The sequence below is a fragment of the Xyrauchen texanus genome, chromosome 2 (assembly GCF_025860055.1).
Source record: "Xyrauchen texanus isolate HMW12.3.18 chromosome 2, RBS_HiC_50CHRs, whole genome shotgun sequence".
Taxonomy (NCBI): Eukaryota; Metazoa; Chordata; class Actinopteri; order Cypriniformes; family Catostomidae; genus Xyrauchen; species Xyrauchen texanus.
The window spans coordinates 20707289-20727203 of NC_068277.1; the positions used below are offsets into that span (position 1 = coordinate 20707289).

Sequence of the window (19915 nt, forward strand, 5' to 3'; positions counted from 1 at the left end):
TGTCCGCCCCGTGTTTCACTGTCCTTGTATAAACTACATTTCCCACAAGTCCCGACCTCCCTCACTGCCTGCACTAATCATTGTTCTCACCTGTGTCTCGTTTAGTCTTCATTGTGTCTGTGTATTTAACCCTGGTTGTTTGTTCAGTCTCTGGCGGTCGTTGTCGTGTAATGGTTCCTGATGTTCGTTCATGTTTGCCCTTGATGTTTTTGTGTACTCCTGAACTTTATTTTGTATTTAGTTTGATTTTCCCATCGTGGACTTTTTATTTGTTCCTGTGTTTATTTATTTCATTGCATGTTAATAAAACCGCATTTAGATCCGAATCGCCCGTCTGCCTTCTCCTGCTTCCCACACACATCCGTAACACACACACGCACACGAACACACGCGCACACACATATATAAATATATGTTTTCATATCAATATAACTTGAGTCAAAGCAAAGATAACACAACTAAGTTAAGTTGAGTCAACCCAACTATTTTTTTTTTTACTTTTTTTAAGTCCAATGAAATTGTTGAGGCATACAGTGTTGTAGTTTATCTGATTATTTTTGGTAGAGCGTGCAAGAATGATTTTGATGCCACACTACCAGTCAAAAGTTTAGATATACATCCTCAATCTTTTTTTATTATAATTTTCCACATTTTAGAATAATAGTAATGTCATAAAATCAAGAGACAATACAAATATAAGTACAGTACAGAGCAGTAGTAACAGAAGTATAGAGGAATTTCATTTTCTTATATTTCAGCTCCAGAGTATCCACCCTTTGCTTAGCTTTGCTCACTCTCTGCAGATGAGTTGGGCTGAAGAGTGAAATAAAAACAGCCAACACTGAAAAAAACATGGCTTTTGTTGCATGAAATGTTTTATCTACATTTGAGTAGATATGAGTTGAGTAGATAAGTTAAAACAGCTCAATTATATTGAATATATAATACAATTATATAATACCTTGTTCATTATTATTATTATTATTAAAATACAAATGTAAAAGGAGTTGGTAAATTGTAAAGGACAAGGTTTACCTTAGTTAGAAAGGAACACTAATCTCAATGATGATGACTTAAAATAAAACACCATCATTTAAACAAAATTGCAAGGGTAACATTAAACCGAACAGTAAATACAACTATACACATCCTTTATTAGTTACAAACAACATCTATTTATGGTCCACATAGTCCACATACCTTGACTGAGTCTACATAATTAAACAAAGACCTACTGGTGCACGATTGTATGGCCACAGCCCAAAACACAGCTCAGCTGAAACAACAATTATTTTTTTTCTGACTGACTTTATATAATTTAAATAAGTTTGTTCAAAACACAGAGAATATAAAAATATATAAATTATTATTCAGTAAAATGAAAAATATAATTAAATGAATAAAAAGTGCCAAATTTTATAACAGAATTTATTGAACAAGTTCCAAGCATATATAGGAATTAATTCAGTACCCAGGTGGATACCTCATGAAGTGGGTTGAGAGAATGCTGGGAGTGTTAACACTGCAAAGGGTGGCTCCTTTGAAGAAGCTAAAATTAAAGAAGAAATTTCTTTTTGGTCAATGCATAATTCTAATACTTCCATTTGTGTTATGTCATACATAACTTTACTATTAATGTAAATTGTGGTAAATAATAATAATAAAGTTTGAACATATGTGTCTAAAGTTTTCTAGTACCATACGTTATTCCCACTCTTTATCAATGACTATACAAATCAAGCTGTTGTGTTTACAGTTTGTGTCTGATTCTCCATAAAAGAGCTGGAACCTCGTTATTTTTTACAAGCTCTCTTTTGGAAAATATTAAAATCCAGCCTGAAAGGAAAGCATAGGAGCAGCACAACATCACTATCATGCCTTGAAATACTTATTGCAAATCAATACATTTGAACGGATGTAGATTTTATGAGTACATTGCTGTTTCACTCTTTGAAGATGCCTATTCAAAAGCCTTCTAGTGAAATTAAAGCATGCATTATTCTATTACAATGTCACTGTGATTTGATCAACACTTGCACAGTAGCTCTCGCTCTCTCTCTCTTTCAGCTCATCCAACCTGCTCCCTAAGACTGAGATGTGACATAAGTAGGTCAAGCCTCTCTCTTTTATTTTCTTTGTCTCTACTATAATGGTAAGCAAATAGGCAAGCAAAACTCTCTTATTATTCTCTGTCATTAAAGAGTCAATGAAATGGCTTGATGTATGCAGTTTTCATTCATATATATATAATAAACAGTTACAAATATTACAAATATTTATAAAATGACTATACTGTATGTAAAATACATTTAAAACATGAATTATGTCTCTTTGTTTTGTGCAGCCTGATCTCATGAAAATGATGTGACTGAAGCAACATTTTTGTAAAATGAAATTACACAGATCATTTCAGTTTCTTGGTGAAATGTCCACTGAGGGGCACTAAAAGCATGTTTAATGTTTTCCCAAAAAGGTTTTTAAGGTCAATGCTCTATGGAATGTTAAATGAATAAAACCTACCTCCCTAACCTAAACCTTTAACCGAAACGTAACCAGTTGTGTAATAAAAAGCAAATGTGAAATGTTTTTTATTTCTATTTAAATGAACAAAACCAACATCACAACCCTACATCCAACACCTAAACCTAACCAATGTACTGTAATAAAAGCAAATGTGAGGTGAACTAAACAAACATCCTTACCCTGAAACCCTAAAAAGAAATATGCAACGGCTATAGCAGCCACGTCAATGCGTGGTACTTCTATGACATTTTCAGCTCATGTGTCAACTCAGGTGATTTTCCTGGTCTTGAACCCCAGACTTACATTTTCTAAACCCAACGATCTATCAGTTGCTCTACCATGCTATTTAGTATATGTAGTTGTCTATGTAATGCAAGAGTTAAAAAGCACCGGGTTTCATATAATGTAATTCATTCTAGTAAAAGTTTTTATGTATAATATTAGTGTAATATTAATGTAATAATATAGTATTGTGTGAAAAATAAGTGTTTGTGAAGTGTCATCCGGCGTTTTATTGTTGAAGTGCTTCTAATGTTTATTTCACCAGAAAACTGCAGCGATATATGGAGAGAGGTACAACTCATTTTTCAAATGTTTTTTATTGTTTTTAATTAGTTTACCAGGAAAAAAAGCTTTTCAGTGAAAAGTGTTTAAGAAAGTAACTTTGTAATATGATAACCATCCCGATGAAGTAATCAATAAAGTCAGCAATCTGATTACAATATTAGAGTAGTAATTAGTAATTTGTATTGAATTACTTTTTTAGAGTAATTTTCTCAGCACTAATTTTAAAGCTAACAGACATGGACTAAAATCCATGAAACTCCAATTTCAGCCTAGTCTGTTGAAGAAATGTTGCTATAACAAAACTTTTGCAAACTGACTCTTATGTGCCCCGTTCTTCATTTCTCTACAGTTTCCTGGTGAAATTAACACTAGAGGCGCTACAACAACCCTGCGATTTATTAACTTTCACAAAATTCACAATGGCTGATTATGACTTTATAAACACTTACTTTTCACACAAATACTCACACACTGCTATGGTATGATATTGAAACAATTTCACTTTAACACATAATTTAATGAATGATTTTAACAGTTTTATTACAGACCCACCTACATTTACACAATTATTCCAATGTGTCTAGCATGCGTTGTAGCTCCCTAATAAGAGTGTTGGACTTTGGACTAAAATGACTGAAGCTAGAGCCCAGCCAAGCACGCAAGCTGCCATGTGTAGACAAAAGTGTCATAGAAGTGATGTGGTTGCTTCAGAAAATGTGCTTTTCATTTTCGTATTGTGTTTTTGGACAGTATCGGTTAGGTTTAATTATTGTTTTAGAGTAAGGGTGCCTGTTTTGTTTATCTCTCATTTGATTTTTTTTAAAACATTATTGGCTAGGTGTTGGTTAAAGTTTTAGGCTTGGGAGGTACGTTTTACTCATTAAACCTCTGTCTAATATTCACCTTAAAAACCTTAGTCTGATTACGACATCCTTTCACTCCCTTTTGGTGCCCCCCACTGGCCATTTCACTGTTAAACTGCTGCAAAACATGTAATGAAGCACATGATTTTTTTTTTTTTTTTAGGTTAAACATAGCAAAATCCGATTCTTTTTGCGTACCCCCTGGAACCTGCTTACACACCACCTGGTGTAAGCGCATCCCCCAGTTGGGTATCACTGTTCTATCTTACAAAGAGGACACCTGTAGATCTTGTATTGTGGTATCATATATGGACAGATGTGGGTGTTTTGCCCCTAGGGGGCACTGTAAGTTGTATAGCTAAGCATTGTGAATGAGGAATCACAGAGATAAGGCACTATTGCTAATGAAATAGATCACACAAATAGTCAGACATCAGCACACATCAATGCCCTCTGAGCAAACACACCACACAAAGTCACAAAGAGAAGAGGGCAAGAAAGGAGAGATTCAGTAACTATTGGATAGAGAAAATGAGTAATATAAAAGAAGAATGAGAGGCTTAAGGGGGAACATGGCAGGATCTGCTGCAGAGAACAGAAAATTTGTTTAGAAAAATCAAGAAAAAGAGAGGAAGAAAGAGTGAGGGATTCGCAAAGTGCAAGAGAACATGACAGATTGCTCTCTTGGTGATCCAGCTCAGCACCTTCATCAGACACACACACACACACACACACACACACACACACACACACACACACACACACACTGCAGTATGTGTCAAACCCAACAGCAACTGTGTTTGTGTGAGTGTATGTGTGCATGCAATGCGACAGCAAATCTATTGCCTGCAAGAGTGTGTCGGCAGCTCTAGAGCACTACTGTTGTAATGATGAATGTATGTACAGTCTTGAACACTGTAGAGGTTACAAAACATCTACTGAGGAGGTGAAGTAAAGTTAGAACAGTAACAAAGTTACTTTTCTACGTGGATCTCTTAACAAACAAACAAAAACACTAACACATACAGAAATATTGAAAACTGCAGCAACATGAATGCTAACAATATGGCGGAAAGTCGTCCACGAAATCAGCGTTGAGGAAGTTATTTTTAAAACTTGCCAAGCTACAAGCTGCTCATAATTTAGTTAAACTTTTAACTGGCAGACCCACCTGAGGGATGGAGTGGAGCTATTATAGTGTTAACCCTGAACTATAAAGGATTAACCATGGTAAAGTTTATGGTTTGACCATACGTCAACTAAACGCGATTTACCGATGCCTATAAAAAAATTATGAAATCAAAATAATAGAGCTTATATCAAATAATAAAAAAAGTTCATCAAGTCAAGTTAGAGCGCATTATTATTATTTTCTCGAGAAAATCAAACGCAAACCCATGTCAAGAACTTCTACTGGAAAAAACTATTCTTAGAAAAAAATAAATGCAAGCAGAAAAGAAAAGTTTCGAAATAAAAAGCTTTTTTACTTTTTTATTATTTGTTACTTTTTAAGGTTAATTTCACTCATCTAATTATTAATAATTTTTTCATTACTTATTTAATTTAAATTAAATCAAAATATAGCTAGTCATGGCAGTTTGTCTGAAAGAACACACATTCAGATTAGGCATGTAACGATACACAAATTTCATGATACGATATGATGCATAGCCTCACGATACAATACAATAGGATGCGAGCACCCACAAATGTATCGCTTAAACTTATTCAAGGATTCGTCATAAATGTCTTTTGCATAAATGCCACAAAAGTGTCTGACATTGGCATTACAAAGCAGAGCTCTTAGTAACTTAAACAACAGCACTGCATTTATTTTATTTGATTGTTGAGAAAAACTAATAAGAACTGAAGATCAACATTTGCCATTGATCTTCTCACTTATGTACTGTAGATATGTTGCTCTGTTTTTCCTGTAAGCGCCCCTCACTGCGGAGGAGATTAGTTTGTAGCTCTCAGTGTTGTGCTGCTTGGTTTGAATTACACTATAATGTGTTTGTTTATGTATCGTACGATACATATGTTATTGTTTAGTGAGTGTTGTATCGTTTGATACGATATGATAATATATTTTATACACCCCTAGTTCAGATGTCTTACGCACAATTTACACATGGACAGGAGCAGGTGTAAATTTTGTTTCGTACTGACTAACGGTTTAGAAAAACAAAAACGTTCATGACTTTTCAAACTTTTTGATCTGCTCGTGTTTCATGAATGAGGCCCATTGAAGCTATTTAAGGGAACAAAGTTTTATTTATGTAACGAGTCAAACGCAAAGTGATGAATAGCAGCATCTAACTAAATATTTCACAACAAAAAAGAAAAGGATATATTTCTTTGCAGAGACACAAATTAATCTGCAAATCATTTATTTGATTGGTGAATAGTTAATTGATATAAACCATTCAAAACAGATTTACAAAATTGAATAGGAATTCCCCACACTACTTGAGAGGTTATGAGAGTGTGTTTAATAATTATCTCAGATTGATCATGTGTCATACAATGTGACTTAAAAACACTGATGTAATTTCACTTTTAGCTAGTTACTCCCTAGTCTCACATTGCCAGACCTTTGGCTAAATTGCAAAACGTCTGGGTCATAATGCAGTTTATTCAAGCCAAACATCCACTTAGACAGGAATAGGTCTGACTGACTTGTAAAGCGATCAGTCATAGCTTACAGTATATTGATCCCGCATGCCGTTTTGGGGCGGGATTATCTGAGATATATATTATTTACCACAAAGAATGACCATTGTGAAAGAAATAATAATTTTAATAATGATGCAGCAGTCTCTGTGAATAACTGCGCATTAAACATAGAGAGAAAAAGTGGGAAATGTGTAGAGTCTCTAAGTAGAGTACAATGCTGATATTTGGTGCAGACTGTTTACTTGCTAAGTGCCTCAAACAAAACTAATGTTTTGTTTGCAATTTGCATTAGACGGATAGTGAACTTGTGGGTTTGCCATCTGAGACTGAGACTACATAATCCCCAACACTGACCTATACAGTGGTGACCAAAAATATTGGCTGGGAAAATAAATCTGCCTTGTTTATCCTTTTAATCTTTCATTCAGAAAATTCACAAAAAACAATCCTTTAACTGAAAGAGGGGGAAAATCTCATTATTAAACAAGTATTTTTCTCCAAAACACATTGGCCACAATTATTGCCATCCCTAGATGAGTAAAATATATCAGAATTATATTCCCATTAATATGTTAAATGTTTTAGTGCACCTGGTTGACTAGGAACATGACAAATTCTCTCAATCACAGTGGGTTAGACTAAAAAATATAATTCTGTTGTGTGGTAAAAGGTTGTTGAGCTTCACAAAATGGGAGGGGGCTATAAGAAAACAGCCAAAGCATTGAAAATGCCCATTTACACAATCAGGGGAATAATTAACAATTTCCAATCAAATCGAGATCTTAAGAATCTTCCTGGAAAAGGAGGTGTCGACATTGTCTCCATGCACAGTGAGGAGAATGGTTCAAGTGGCTAAAGAATCTCCAAGATTCACAGCTGGAGAATTGCAGAAATTAGTTGGGTCTTGGGGTCAGAATGTAAAAAAAATCAAAAATAAATATCAGACATCACCTACATCCCCACAAGTTGTTTGGGAGGGTTTCAAGAAAATAAGCCTCTGCCCTCATGCAACAACAAACTCAAGCATCTTCAGTTTGCCAGACACTACTGGAACTTCAAATGCGACCAGGTTCTATGGTCAGATGAAACCACAAAAAGAGATTTTTGGCATTTTGTGGGGCTGTTTTTCTGCCAGAGGTCCTGGACATCTTGTTCAGATACATGGCATTATGGACTCATTCAAATACCAACTGATAAAAAATCAAAAGAAAGCTTACAATGGGCCCTGGTTGGATCTTCCAACAGGACAATGATCCAAAACAAACATCAAATCAACACAAAAATCATTCACTGACCACAAAATCAAGGTTCTGCCATGGCCATCCCAGTCCCCTGACCTGAACCTAGTAGAAAATTTGGGGGTGAACTGAAGAGTCCACCAGCATGACCCTCTGAATTTGAAGGATCTGTATAGATTTTGTATGGAGCAATGATCTCAGATCCCTTGCCAAGTGTTCTCCAACCTCATTAAGCATTTAAAGAGAAGACTCAGAGCTGTTATCTTGGCAAGTGGAGGTTGCAAAAAGTATTGAATAAAAGGGTGCCAATAATTATGGCCAATGCATTTTGGAGAAAAATGTTTATTTAATAATGAGATATTTCCCCTGTTGCAATTGTTTTAATTCAATTAACGGTTAGATTTTTGTGATTCTTTTTTAATGAACGATCACAAGGATAAACAATGCAGATTTTTTCCACAGCCTTCTTTGCTGGTATTTATCAAGGGTGCCAATATTTTTGGCCACAACTGTAAATATGTTATAGTACTAATTACCTAACATTTTACATGAAAAACCTGGAAATATCTCAAAATACTGATACAATTCTCAGTTATAAAACAATTTACTAAATCTGGAGGTAAACTCTGACAGAAGTCCCTTTCAGCTAAGCTAAAGATACACAAATAAATCTTAATGCTGTTAGATCATCCCCCATTTGTGCAGATTTACGTGCAGATACAAACTACGTTTGTCGTCATTTGTCATTCCTTCAGACACCATGAGGACATTTCTACTCCCGCAGTCACAACAGTTTATGCCTGACTGAAATAAGATGGAGTTGTTAACTATCATCCCATGTTGTGCAATGACAAAACAATCTAGCTTTTTGCACCCTTGGTCTCTGATTGAAGCATGTTAATTCCCCCAACCAATCAGCAGCTGATTTCTTTTTCCTGCAGTTTTGCTGGAGTTTTGCTTGTGCTAATCTATTTTGTAAATCAGGGTAACCATCCATGAAAGACTAAGTAGGAAATTAAGATCAGTACCTATATGCTAAATGCTAAAGCTCTATTGGAATTTAGAAGTAAATTGTGTAGTTGTGTCAAATTCTTATTTGTTTGTGAATACAACCATTAGTGGGTGATAACAATGGGGTTTTCAATGGATGTCATGCTTAGAATGACATCTACAGAACAAATAACTAGTATAATTCCAGTATATGGTGTTATTACTGCTGAAAAAACAAAAAACAAAGCTGTCGGTAGATTTAAGAATTGACATAAGCAAAACCGATTAACCACTTCTGTTAATTAGCCAATATGGCTGAATATTGAGTAATCACAAATGACATTCTTTCTGCTTTGTCACACTGACCACATGTGATCGGATCACCCGAGACACATTTTCAATGCCAGGTGAAAACAGGCATTTAAACAGTCATTGAAAATCTGTGATTCAAAATTGAATTAAAATTTTAAATAAAATTTGGATTTGCAAAAATGTATAACAAAGAAAAGGTATGAAGTAAAATTAATAAGAAATATTTAACATTCTGCTCAATTTCTAAGTTCTATCAGAAAAGACTCTGTGTGATTGGAATTATTATGAATGTAGATAAACTTCTAATATTTGGTGTAAGCCCCAACCTATGGTTCAGCGCTCAGATACTTGCTTGAACTGTCACATCCTGCCGGAGGTGATGATGGCAAGCGAGCGGAGCTTACCCCCACCCAGGACGGGACCTATAATGGTGGAGATGGAAGTATGTGAACATAAAGACAGGTGTGTAGGTTTATAAAGAAAAGGCTGTTTTGTGATTAGATGAGAAGCCTGACAGAATGAAAGTGTAAGGTCTTCCTGCTAGAACTACGGTTTGCTTTTCAATTTATAGATGTTGAGTGTGAAACTGTAAATTTCATGTGTGTGTGTGTGTGTGTGTGTGTGTGTGAATTTGAGCATTGACAATTATGTGACACACAGCTTAAATAATGGACACACATCGTGTCTGGAGACCTACCGTTGGGCTGATGCATAAACTAATCATACACACACACACACACACACACACACACACACACACACACACACACACACACACACACACACACACACACACACACACACGTTAGTGCAGTTATCCTTATGAGGGCTCTCCATTGACAAAATGATTTTTATACTGTACGAACATCATGGTTACTGTTGTAACCTCTGAGGGAAGGAACGAGACGTTGTGTCAAATGAAGTGACACAAGGGGTCTTCCTGGGACACCAAACGTACCTCTGAACCTGAGAAAAGGCCAATGTCAAGTTGGCAGACAGAATTTGCATGCCCCGTCCCGGACATATGGGTATAAAGGAAGTGGGGCAGCGACTGCCAGTCAGGATTTTGCACCAAGGATCCGAAAATAAGGTACGGCCATTTACAGTAGTAGTAACCAACAGTAACCATGACTTTCCCCTTCTGTCACTCACTCGATGTTGTGTCGAATTAAGTGACACAAGGGGTGCCATATAAAAACGCCACGCACTGACCGTGTTACGCAGGCTACTGCATGCTAGAGGCTGTCGGCTGCACGTAGCCCTCCCTAATGCCCCCAAAGAGATGATACAGTTGCCTGTTGGTGGGAGCTCTGGCTTGGTTGATCGTGTCTACAACTGCAGGTGGGAGCTCCACTTGATCTTCCGCATCCCGTCCAGGGGCCAGATGTGGAGGTTCCAGAGGTCTGGGTGTGGGTGCCAGAGGGTTCCCCGTCCCTGAGAAAGAAGGTCCTTCCTCAGGGGAATTTTCCAGAGAGGAGTGTAAGATCCGAGAACCAGGCCCAGGTGGGCCAGTAAGGGGCCAGGATATCCTGTTCCTCGTCCTCCCTTATCTTGCACAACACCAGTGTAAGAAGGCTCACTGAAGGAAATGCGTACTTGCGCAGCCCCCGGAGCCAGTTGTGTGCCAGCGCGTCTGTCCCGAGAGGAGCTCCTGTCAGGAAGTACCAGAGCGGGCAGTGGGAGTTTTCTTGGGAGGCAAAGAGATCTATCTGTGCCTTGCCGAATTGGTCCCATATCAGCTGGACCACCTGGGGGTGGAGCCTCCACTCTCCGCTGGGCAAAACCTGCCTCGACAGAGAATCCGCCGGTGTGTTGCGGTTGCCAGGGATGTGAGTGGCGCGCAGCGACCTGAGTTGCGGCTGACTCCAAAGGAGGAGATGGCTGGCAAGTTGTGACATATGACGAGAGCACACACCGCCTTGGTGATTTATGTACGCTACCATCGCGTTGCTGTCTGAATAGATCAAGACATGTTTGCCCCGGATTAGTGGGAGAAACCTCCGTAGGGCAAGAGATACAGCCAACAACTCTAGGCAGTTGATGTGCCAACACTGCTGGGGTTCTTTCCAGGGGCCAGCGGCAGCGTGCCCGTTGCACACGGCACCCCAACCCTATCAAGAGGCATCTGTGGTTACCACGTCACGTCTGGACACTTGCTGCAAGGGGACTCCGGTCAGCAGAAAGCAGAGGTCTGTCCAAGGGTTGAAAGTCTGACGGCAAGAAGTGGTGATTGTCACATGGTATGTGCCGTGGCGCCATGCTCATCTCGGGACTCGAGTCTGTAGTCAGTGCTGAAGCGGTCTCATATGCATCAACCCGAGCGGCGCAGCTGCGGCTGAGGATGCCATATGCCCCAGAAGCCTCTGGAATTGTTTTAGAGGAACTGCTATGCAGGGCTCGAAGAGAGCGAGGCACCTGAGCACTGACAGAGCGTGCTTGTTGGTGAGACGGCCTGTCATTGAGACTAAGTCTAACTCCATGCCGAGAAAAGAGATGCTCTGAAACGGGACGAGCTTGCTCTTTTCCAAGTTGACCTGAAGCCCTAGATGGCTGAGGTGCCTGAGCACCTGGTCCCTGTGAGCGCACAGTAACTCTCGAGTGTGAGCCAGGATGAGCCAGTCATCGAGGTTGTTGAGTATGCGGATGCCCACTTCCCTTAGCAGGGCAAGAGCTGCCTCTGCGATCTTCTTGAAGACGTGAAGGGACAGGCACAGGCCAAAAGGGAGGACATTGTACTGATATACCTGGACTTCGAACGCGAACCGTAAGGAGGGTCGTGTCGAGGCAGAATGGAGACGTGGAATACGCGTCCTTCAGGTCTACCGCCGCGAACCAATCTAGCTGTCGAACACAGGTAAGAGTCTGTTTCTGCGTGAGCATTTTGAACAGGAGTCTGTATAAGGCCCGGTTGAGAACTCGCAGGTCCAAGATTGGTCACAACCCACCACTTTTTTTTGGGTATGATGAAGTAAGGGCTGTAGAAACCCTTCTCCATCTCGGCTGGATGGACGGGCTCTATCGCATCCTTGAGGAGCAGGGTCGTGATCTCTGCTCGTAAGGCGCTGGTTTTCTCGGCGCGCACGGTAGTGCGACCCCGACGTTCAACCCCGACATTCCTGCAGCACGTCGGGGTCGGGACTACCCAGGTGCAGATCTTTAAGTGTCTTGGCTTGATGGAACTGCAGGAGAGCCGTGGCAGGCAGGGCGGAGGTGGCCTGTCCGGTGGCACTGTAGGCTTTGGAGGTCAATGATGATGTCATCCTACAGGCTCTGGAGGGGAGTACCGGGCGATCCCGCCAGGTGGTGGTGTTCTCGGGACACAGGTGGATCGCAACCACCCTGGGGGAATTCCGTGCACCCGTGGACCGCCCCGCCATCCAGGGTAGTGAGAGCGGACAAGCAGAGGGGTCGGTTACGGACAGTAAAAGGGGGGGGGGCTGGATGTGAGTGGCGCCCGGAGCCGAGGTACAAGTCATCAAGCCACGAAGGCTGTGGGGAGGACGGAGGGTTCCAGTCCAAGTCCAAGCCCACGCTCACGGCAGCCCGGGCAAGCATGTCAGCCATCTGAGCATCTGCCTCAGACTGGGCGGGCTGGCCCAAAGGCAGTCAGACGCCTGGACGCTCTCCGATGCAGCTGCGATGTCATCATCCAAGTCCAGGGGCTCAAGGGAGAATGCCGGCTGGCTGTGAGGCGAGCAGCACTCATCCCGAGCTCGGACAGAAGCAAGCGAGCGTGAAGGGGGGCGGGTGGTTCGTGGGGATTTACCCGACGAAACCGAGCCCGTCATTATCCCCATATCGCCAGCCGGGTCGTCCTCAATCTCTTGGGAAGAAGGAGCGACGAAGTGGCATTCACCTTGAGGAAGGAGAGCCTCGACAGCAATGCTGCATGGTCATGTTCTCGCAATGAGTATATGAGCCATCCACGAACGTTGCCTCAGTGTGATCGCTGCCCAGGCACACGAGGCAGCGTCTATGGCCGTCGGTCTTGGAGAGAAATCGACCACATCCAGGAACAACACAGGGGCGGAAATGCATCTTAAAAAAGACGCGTCCTGAAAAGGACATTCAACACCGCTGTGTATTGCTCTTTTGTGAGTGGAAAAATCTAACTCTTTTAGAGAAATCAAACTCTTTTAGGAGGAGAACACTCTGCGCTGTCAAAGAGCCCAGGGGCGTAGACTGCACAGCGTGCAGAGAGAGAGAACGCCAGCTGGAAACACGCCGTAGATCCAATAGCAATCCTTCTCGCTGACAGAGGTGAGTGAAACATTGGTGAACTTGTATATTTGGTGTCCCAGAAAGACCCCTTGCATCACTTAATTCGACACAACATCTATATAGATTATATACCCTAACCCTACCCCTAAACCTAACTCTAACAAAAAACTTTCTGCATTTTTACATTTTCAAAAAAACATTGTTTAGTATGTTTTTAAGCGATTTTAATTATGAGGACACTACAAATGTCCTCATAAACCACATTTATAGCATAATGCCCTTGTAATTACCAGTTTGTAACCTGAAAACAATTTCCTTGTAAACCACCCAAAACCACCCACCCACACACACACACACACACACACACACACACACACACCATCGTACTAATACGTGACACTCTCTGCCTCAACAAAAATCAATCCTGTTTTCAGCGCAGGGCTTAACACTTCCTTGTTCACAAATAACACTTCCTCCAAAGACCTGACCTAACACACATAAAGTATACACACACACATACACATACAAAGACATATTAAAACAAACACAGAAAACACAGTAGTAAAAAAAAGAATTTAAAAACACAGAAGTACAAACACACTTATAATCATTACAGATTATCAAATATTTGTGGGTGAAATTTCCCCCATCATCCAATAATGGCAGAGCAGTCATGAATGGATTATTTCTTATGTACTGAGTGAGTCCGCAATTCAGTTCCAGAAAGGCCACAAGCTTTCAAGGATCCAACCAGCAATTCATCAACATAGTAAAAACACTGAGTTAGGGACAGTGTCAAATTGCAAATGGAGATAGAAAAATGGAGGAACACTCTGAAAGCTTTCTAAACCCAATTGCTGTTTCATTCCCAAACAAAAGAACATCATGGCAAAAAACATACGTTCGTTCCATAGGATCTTTTTAAGAAAGGAGTCGAAATAACCATTAGCCTAATAACCATGTCCAAGATAAAATATGACAACACGTGCTGATCCACGTGTGTGTATTTGTGTTTTTCTGGCTTTCCTCTAGCCACTGGCCCATTTTATTTCTTAGATGTATTGCCTGGTCTTTACAACCACATTCAGAGAACAACTTGTGCTGATAAAACATGGAGAAAACACCTCTTTGTCTTTGTGAGAGTTGGAGATAAGTTTTAAGCCTAATAATCACTCCAAGTCTCGAAAAACATAATAAAAGCAACCGCCTCCTGAGAGAAGCTATAAAATTGTACTTCAGACAGCACTGTCTGGGTGTTACATTTCAAAACCACTATTCTCCTTTTAGTTAATGAAGGTACAGGGTTTTTTTCTTAAAAATGTTGCTACTATGATCTACAACAGTGAGCAGTTGATTGAGTGCCCTCCAAAATCATATGAGAATGTTTTCACCTCATTCCACACAGACATTTACACACATATACAGTATGCACAAATTATTCATATACTTTTCATCATGACCAATGAAAGGCTTTTTTCTTTATATAAAAAAAGAAGAAGAAAAAAGATTCTTTTTGAAAAGACAAGAAAAAAGGAAAAACATGCAACAAAAATACCTTCATCTCGTGGCCGGTTCAGTGTTGACTCATCAAGTTTTTTTGTGAGTGGACCTAGGGTTAAGACAAAAAGGAGGGAAAAAGAGAAAAGAGAAAATTCAAAAAAGATTACTGTGGTGAGAGAAAAATCAAAAAGAAAACAAGAAAGAGCAAAAAAAAAAAAAAAAAAAAAAAACAAGAAAGCAGCAAGAGGTTACTGTTGTCATTTTCAAAAGGTGACAAAAAAAAAAAAAAAAAAAAGGAAAAAACAACAAAAAGCATCATAAACACAAGAAAGACACAAATCTTCCACAAGATCAAAGAAGTTTGATGTTAGATCTGTGAATATTCTCTCTCGTCATAGTTCTGCTGTGCTTTGCGGTACTTTTATAATACCAGCTTTACATTCTACTATTCCAAATGCTTGTTTGGCTTCCGGGGATGAAGGAAAAATCAATGTAGAGGAATCAGGAATTAACTGCTGCATATGAAAAACAAGAATTCCCATTTCCATCCCACCCCTCCATTCTCTTCAGTCGTACCTCCCGCTGCTTTGGTCAAGCTAGTACCATCCGCCTCACGTTGAAAATGTGAGAGGTGGAGAAAGAGGACCTGAGGGAAGGAGAACACAACACACACCAGGCACGTGTTCTCACACAAACACACAACTAAAACTCCCTTTAGGGAAACATGAACAGAGGGTGCTGTGCTCGCACATACACACAATATTAATACTGTTGTCTTTGTGTGTAAACTGTGGAATTTATCATCTATATACATAAAATACATTGCAATAAATATATATTCCTAATTCATTTAATAATTAGACTTTATTTGTTGATATACCTTTATTTTAAAATAGGTGAAGAAAGAAATGAGTGGAAAGGTGGAATGTAGTGTTACCTTATGAAACAAATCACTTTTGTCAGAGAACACATTATAAAGATATGTTTAGACAATTTTTAAAGACTTCTTAACTTATTGTGAACTGAGAAGAGTGATTAATATAAGGTATGTTCCAAAACCTAGTGAGCTTCCAATTGGAAGCAGAATTTTAAGACATCATAGGTGCAATACCGACATGAAGGCTGTTCCAAAAGGTAGGTATCTTAATTATGCTGCCTCTTAAGATATCTCGTTTTGGCCAAATTCGAAAAAATGCACCGTGATGAGCTTGGTGGAAAAATAATCCAAGATGGAGGAGGAAGCAAGCGAAATTTGGAGATCTAATTAATATCATATAAAACAGACTATTTTACCCAAAATGAATTTGTAAAAGGCGTTATTACGCTCGTTAGAGTACAAGTTGCTCCTCTCGTATCACCTGTATTGAAATCAGTTGCAAGTCGAGTTTCCAGCTATCTGTGCTATCTGAATGATGCGCGGAACTGCCGCCTAAGTAGAGTGTTCCAAATCACTCTCTTATGAGGCATAAATTCTGTAGGGATGCTGCCACAGAAAACAGCTGTCTTTGTAGGCAGGAGACAGCAAGGCAGCTCACTAAGCTTTGGAACAGACCAATAGAAAGCAAATGAAGGGGTCTCTCTACTAGACAGTAAAGATTAAAAAGGAAGGGTGAGAAAGATGTGATAGAACGATAAGTCAGCAGACTCTCTTAGCGAGCGAGAGTGGTTTACTGAAAAATCAGGGGGGAATGTGTTTATTTGATGACTGAGAAAAATAACTTGTCACACACTCAAGAGAGGCGGTCTGGCCAAACAGGAAGTGCCATCTGCCACTTTTGCTGCAGAGTTTATAGATGGTATCCAGGAGCCCAGCACTGGCTTTCCTGCAGTAACAGGCAATAACAGGTCCACGGTGACAGAAGGTAATCTGACTGGGTGAAAAACTTATGGCAGGAAAATTTTATGAGATTCAGTGAAGGCCAGTTTGAGTTACAGTCTGTAGATACGTTAGGACATGTGGAAAGAAAAGATATAGAAAAAGACAGACATACGCACATTATTGAGATTAACAGTACTGCGTCTATTTGTCTCGCAGCCACATTATTATAAAGCATCTCTAAATGAATTATTGTTCTAAGTTTAGCTTTGCAACCTTCCAAAATCAATTCAATCCTAACCTTGGATTGGCTAATTTCTTCTTTTCTCTCACTGATGATTGAGTCATTTACCTGGACTGCACCCAAATTCATCCTCTAATCAAAGTTGTTCATTTTCTCTCTCCATGACTTACATTTTTTAATGATCATCTCTCCTCATCATTTCTCTAACCACAGCCTTTTTTTCTAAATGCGTCTCTCTCTTTTCTCTTATGCAATATGTTATTTCATCCCCAGTTCCTGGTGTTGACCTTGCTGTGCCCTCTGGCCTTAACAGGGCAGCTAACACCATCAGGCTCACTGCGAGTGAGTGTTTTCATGTGTGTGTAATGCCTTTCTGCTTTTGCACCTCCTTTTAAACAGGCACAGTCATAACCAGAGGTGCATGTAAAGTATTTGTGTGAGTGTGAATGTGGTCAGCAGTTATCTGTTCTGTTCTTGTTTATGTGTTGGGGTATGTTTGTGCAGTAAAGCTGTGGAAAATTGGTTTATCATTTTGCATTTGAATGTGTGAGTATGTGTTTTACGGTATAAATATGTACTGTAAAACTGGGCTTTAAACAGGACTGCACCAGTCTTTGCATGCTGTTTCATGTGTGTGTTAGTGTATATGTGTGTACTGTATATGTTGTTTCATTTGTGTGTTAGTGTGTATGGGTGTATATGTGACATACATTAGATGAATGCTCTTTATGAGTTATACGGCTATATGGGTTCCTAATAATCCCCATCCATTAATTGGCTCAATAATTGTACTCTCTCCTCTCCACCAATAGCTGGTGTGTGGTGAACATACTGGTACACTATGGCTGCTGTTGCATTATCTAGGTGGATGCTGCACACTGGTGGTGGTTGGGGAGATTCCCCTATTTACCGTGTAAAGCGCTTTGAGTGTAGTGTCAGAAAAGCGGTATATTAATTTAACGATCATTCATTCATATGAGTTCACTGTTTTACGTGGATGAGTTGCTCATACTCACACACACACACAAACACACAGCGGGCCTCATCAGCAGATGCCAGTGGAATTACACACTCCCTCAGTGTTAGATGTCAGGGCTCGTAATCAGGCCGACCACAGGTTCCTGTGTACTGAAATGTTCTAGCTGGAATCTCTCTCTCTCTCTCTCTCTCGCTCTCTCTCTGATATCACAAATGGGGGGATATGAGTCCAATCTGCTACCTGTGGCTCACCCTCTTTACAGAAATATGATTCAGAAAACCAGCTTCAAAAAGGAATGAGATAGCCAGATGGCTTCCAGCTGATGTTGACATGCCTCTCAGCTTCTGCTGAGTGGAAATGGGTTGAAATTAGAGCAGAGATAGGAAGAGAACACCCAAGTGACTTCGATAGACTGGATATAAAGGAGCATTAAAGAGTCCTTGCCAACCAGGTGCGAAGTGACTTTCTATTATATGAAATGGAGAGATTTAAATTAGAATTTGAATAAGCATTAGTGCCAGTTCTGTTAAACAGAATTATTCAACGAATGGCTACAGTCCAGCATGGTTTTTTAACGCATTCGGAGTTGATTTGCTTGAATAAAGAGAGAGAGGGAAAAAGAAGCAACATTGGTGAATGAAAGTGGAAGTGTATAGTGTATGTAGAGAAAAAGAGAGGGATGTATACAGAGATGAGGTGAATAGAGGGAATGTGTGAAAAAAGGAATATTTGAACAGAGCACAGCCGGATGGATGACATTTAGGTGTAGTGGAGATGCAGACAGGATGAAGGTTAAAGCTGTTTCCCAGTAACCCCCGGCGCTCAAAATTAAAGCTCAGTCTCCAGAGAAACATGATGCCCAGCTATATCTGCCTGCTTAGTCATAAAGACTGCAAAGAGCTGTCATAGGCTTTTCAAACCCTGCATAAATCTGAACTTAAAGCTTATTATAATACATGTTTTAATACCATATTTTAAGAACTAGTTGTGCATCTAAACTGGTACTGATATCTCTACACTGAAAAAATAAATCAGAGTAATCAACTGTTTATTATCAATTTATTAATTAATTATTTCAGTTCTTACTTTTAACAGCCTTGTTGCAGAGAGGAAAAAATAATGCATTACATTAAAACTATAATATAGATAATATATTTGTAATTAATGCAGATAATACATAATTACTGTCATGCAACTGAGATAATACATGGGTACATTGTGCAAAATGAAAACTCGCCAAGTGCCAAGTACAAATTGGCTTTGGTGCAGATGAAAAATGCCAGTTGGCCTGTAACTTTATTAGGAACTGCAACATAATACATAATTTAAGTAAAATCAAAGACACAGAAACACTCTAGAAAACATCTGTTGCCATTAACACTTCTTCTAACAACTTTTACCTTACTACTGTCGATTACCTAATCTAGGATGCCTAGAACATTTTTTTTTCTCCACAACTGGCAGCACATATGTGGAAATCTTAGCGCATTAAGTCACCAAAGCTGACAATATGAGGAACAATATAACTTTGGGTCTTCAAGTTCCACTTCTGTCTCTCATTCGACATTTGTTGATGTAGTGACGTTAGGACTCTCTCTTGAGAGCCTTGGTTACCTCTTATCTTTGAGAAAAGGCCAATGAGAATTGCTAAACAGAATATGCATGCCCCTCCCCTGGATATACGGGTTTAAAAGGAGGGCAGCGTGCGTCTGTTCAGATACTGTTCCAGGCTTTTCAAAGTCATATGAGAAAGTTTTTTTTGAGGCTTTTCTCTTTTTCCCCTGGGTGCTTCGACAGACCTCTAAAAATAATATATATTTCTCTAAAAGAGTACACATTGACGTTGAACGTCTTTTTAAAGACACATCTTTCTCAAGATGCCCTTCCGTCTTTGTGTCATTCCTTGTTACCTCTCCGCTTCTGACGGCCACAGGCGCTGCCTCACGTGTCTGGGCAGAGATCACACTGAGGCAGCGTTTGTAGATG

The 19915-nt window shown here is 39.7% G+C and overlaps 1 protein-coding gene across 3 annotated transcripts in view; it reads right to left on the minus strand.

The window, feature by feature from the left end:
• Window positions 1–19915, minus strand: part of LOC127658405 (neuroligin-2-like) — a 257469-nt gene that overhangs the window by 89186 nt on the left and 148368 nt on the right. For 2 of the 3 annotated variants that reach the window (XM_052147681.1, XM_052147688.1), the window contains one exon: window positions 14946–14999. The exons of the other annotated variant lie outside the window; for it this stretch is intronic. In XM_052147681.1, the coding sequence (XP_052003641.1) occupies window positions 14946–14999 (54 nt within the window). The remainder of the gene's footprint in view (window positions 1–14945; window positions 15000–19915) is intronic. 3 annotated transcript variants of the gene reach the window in all.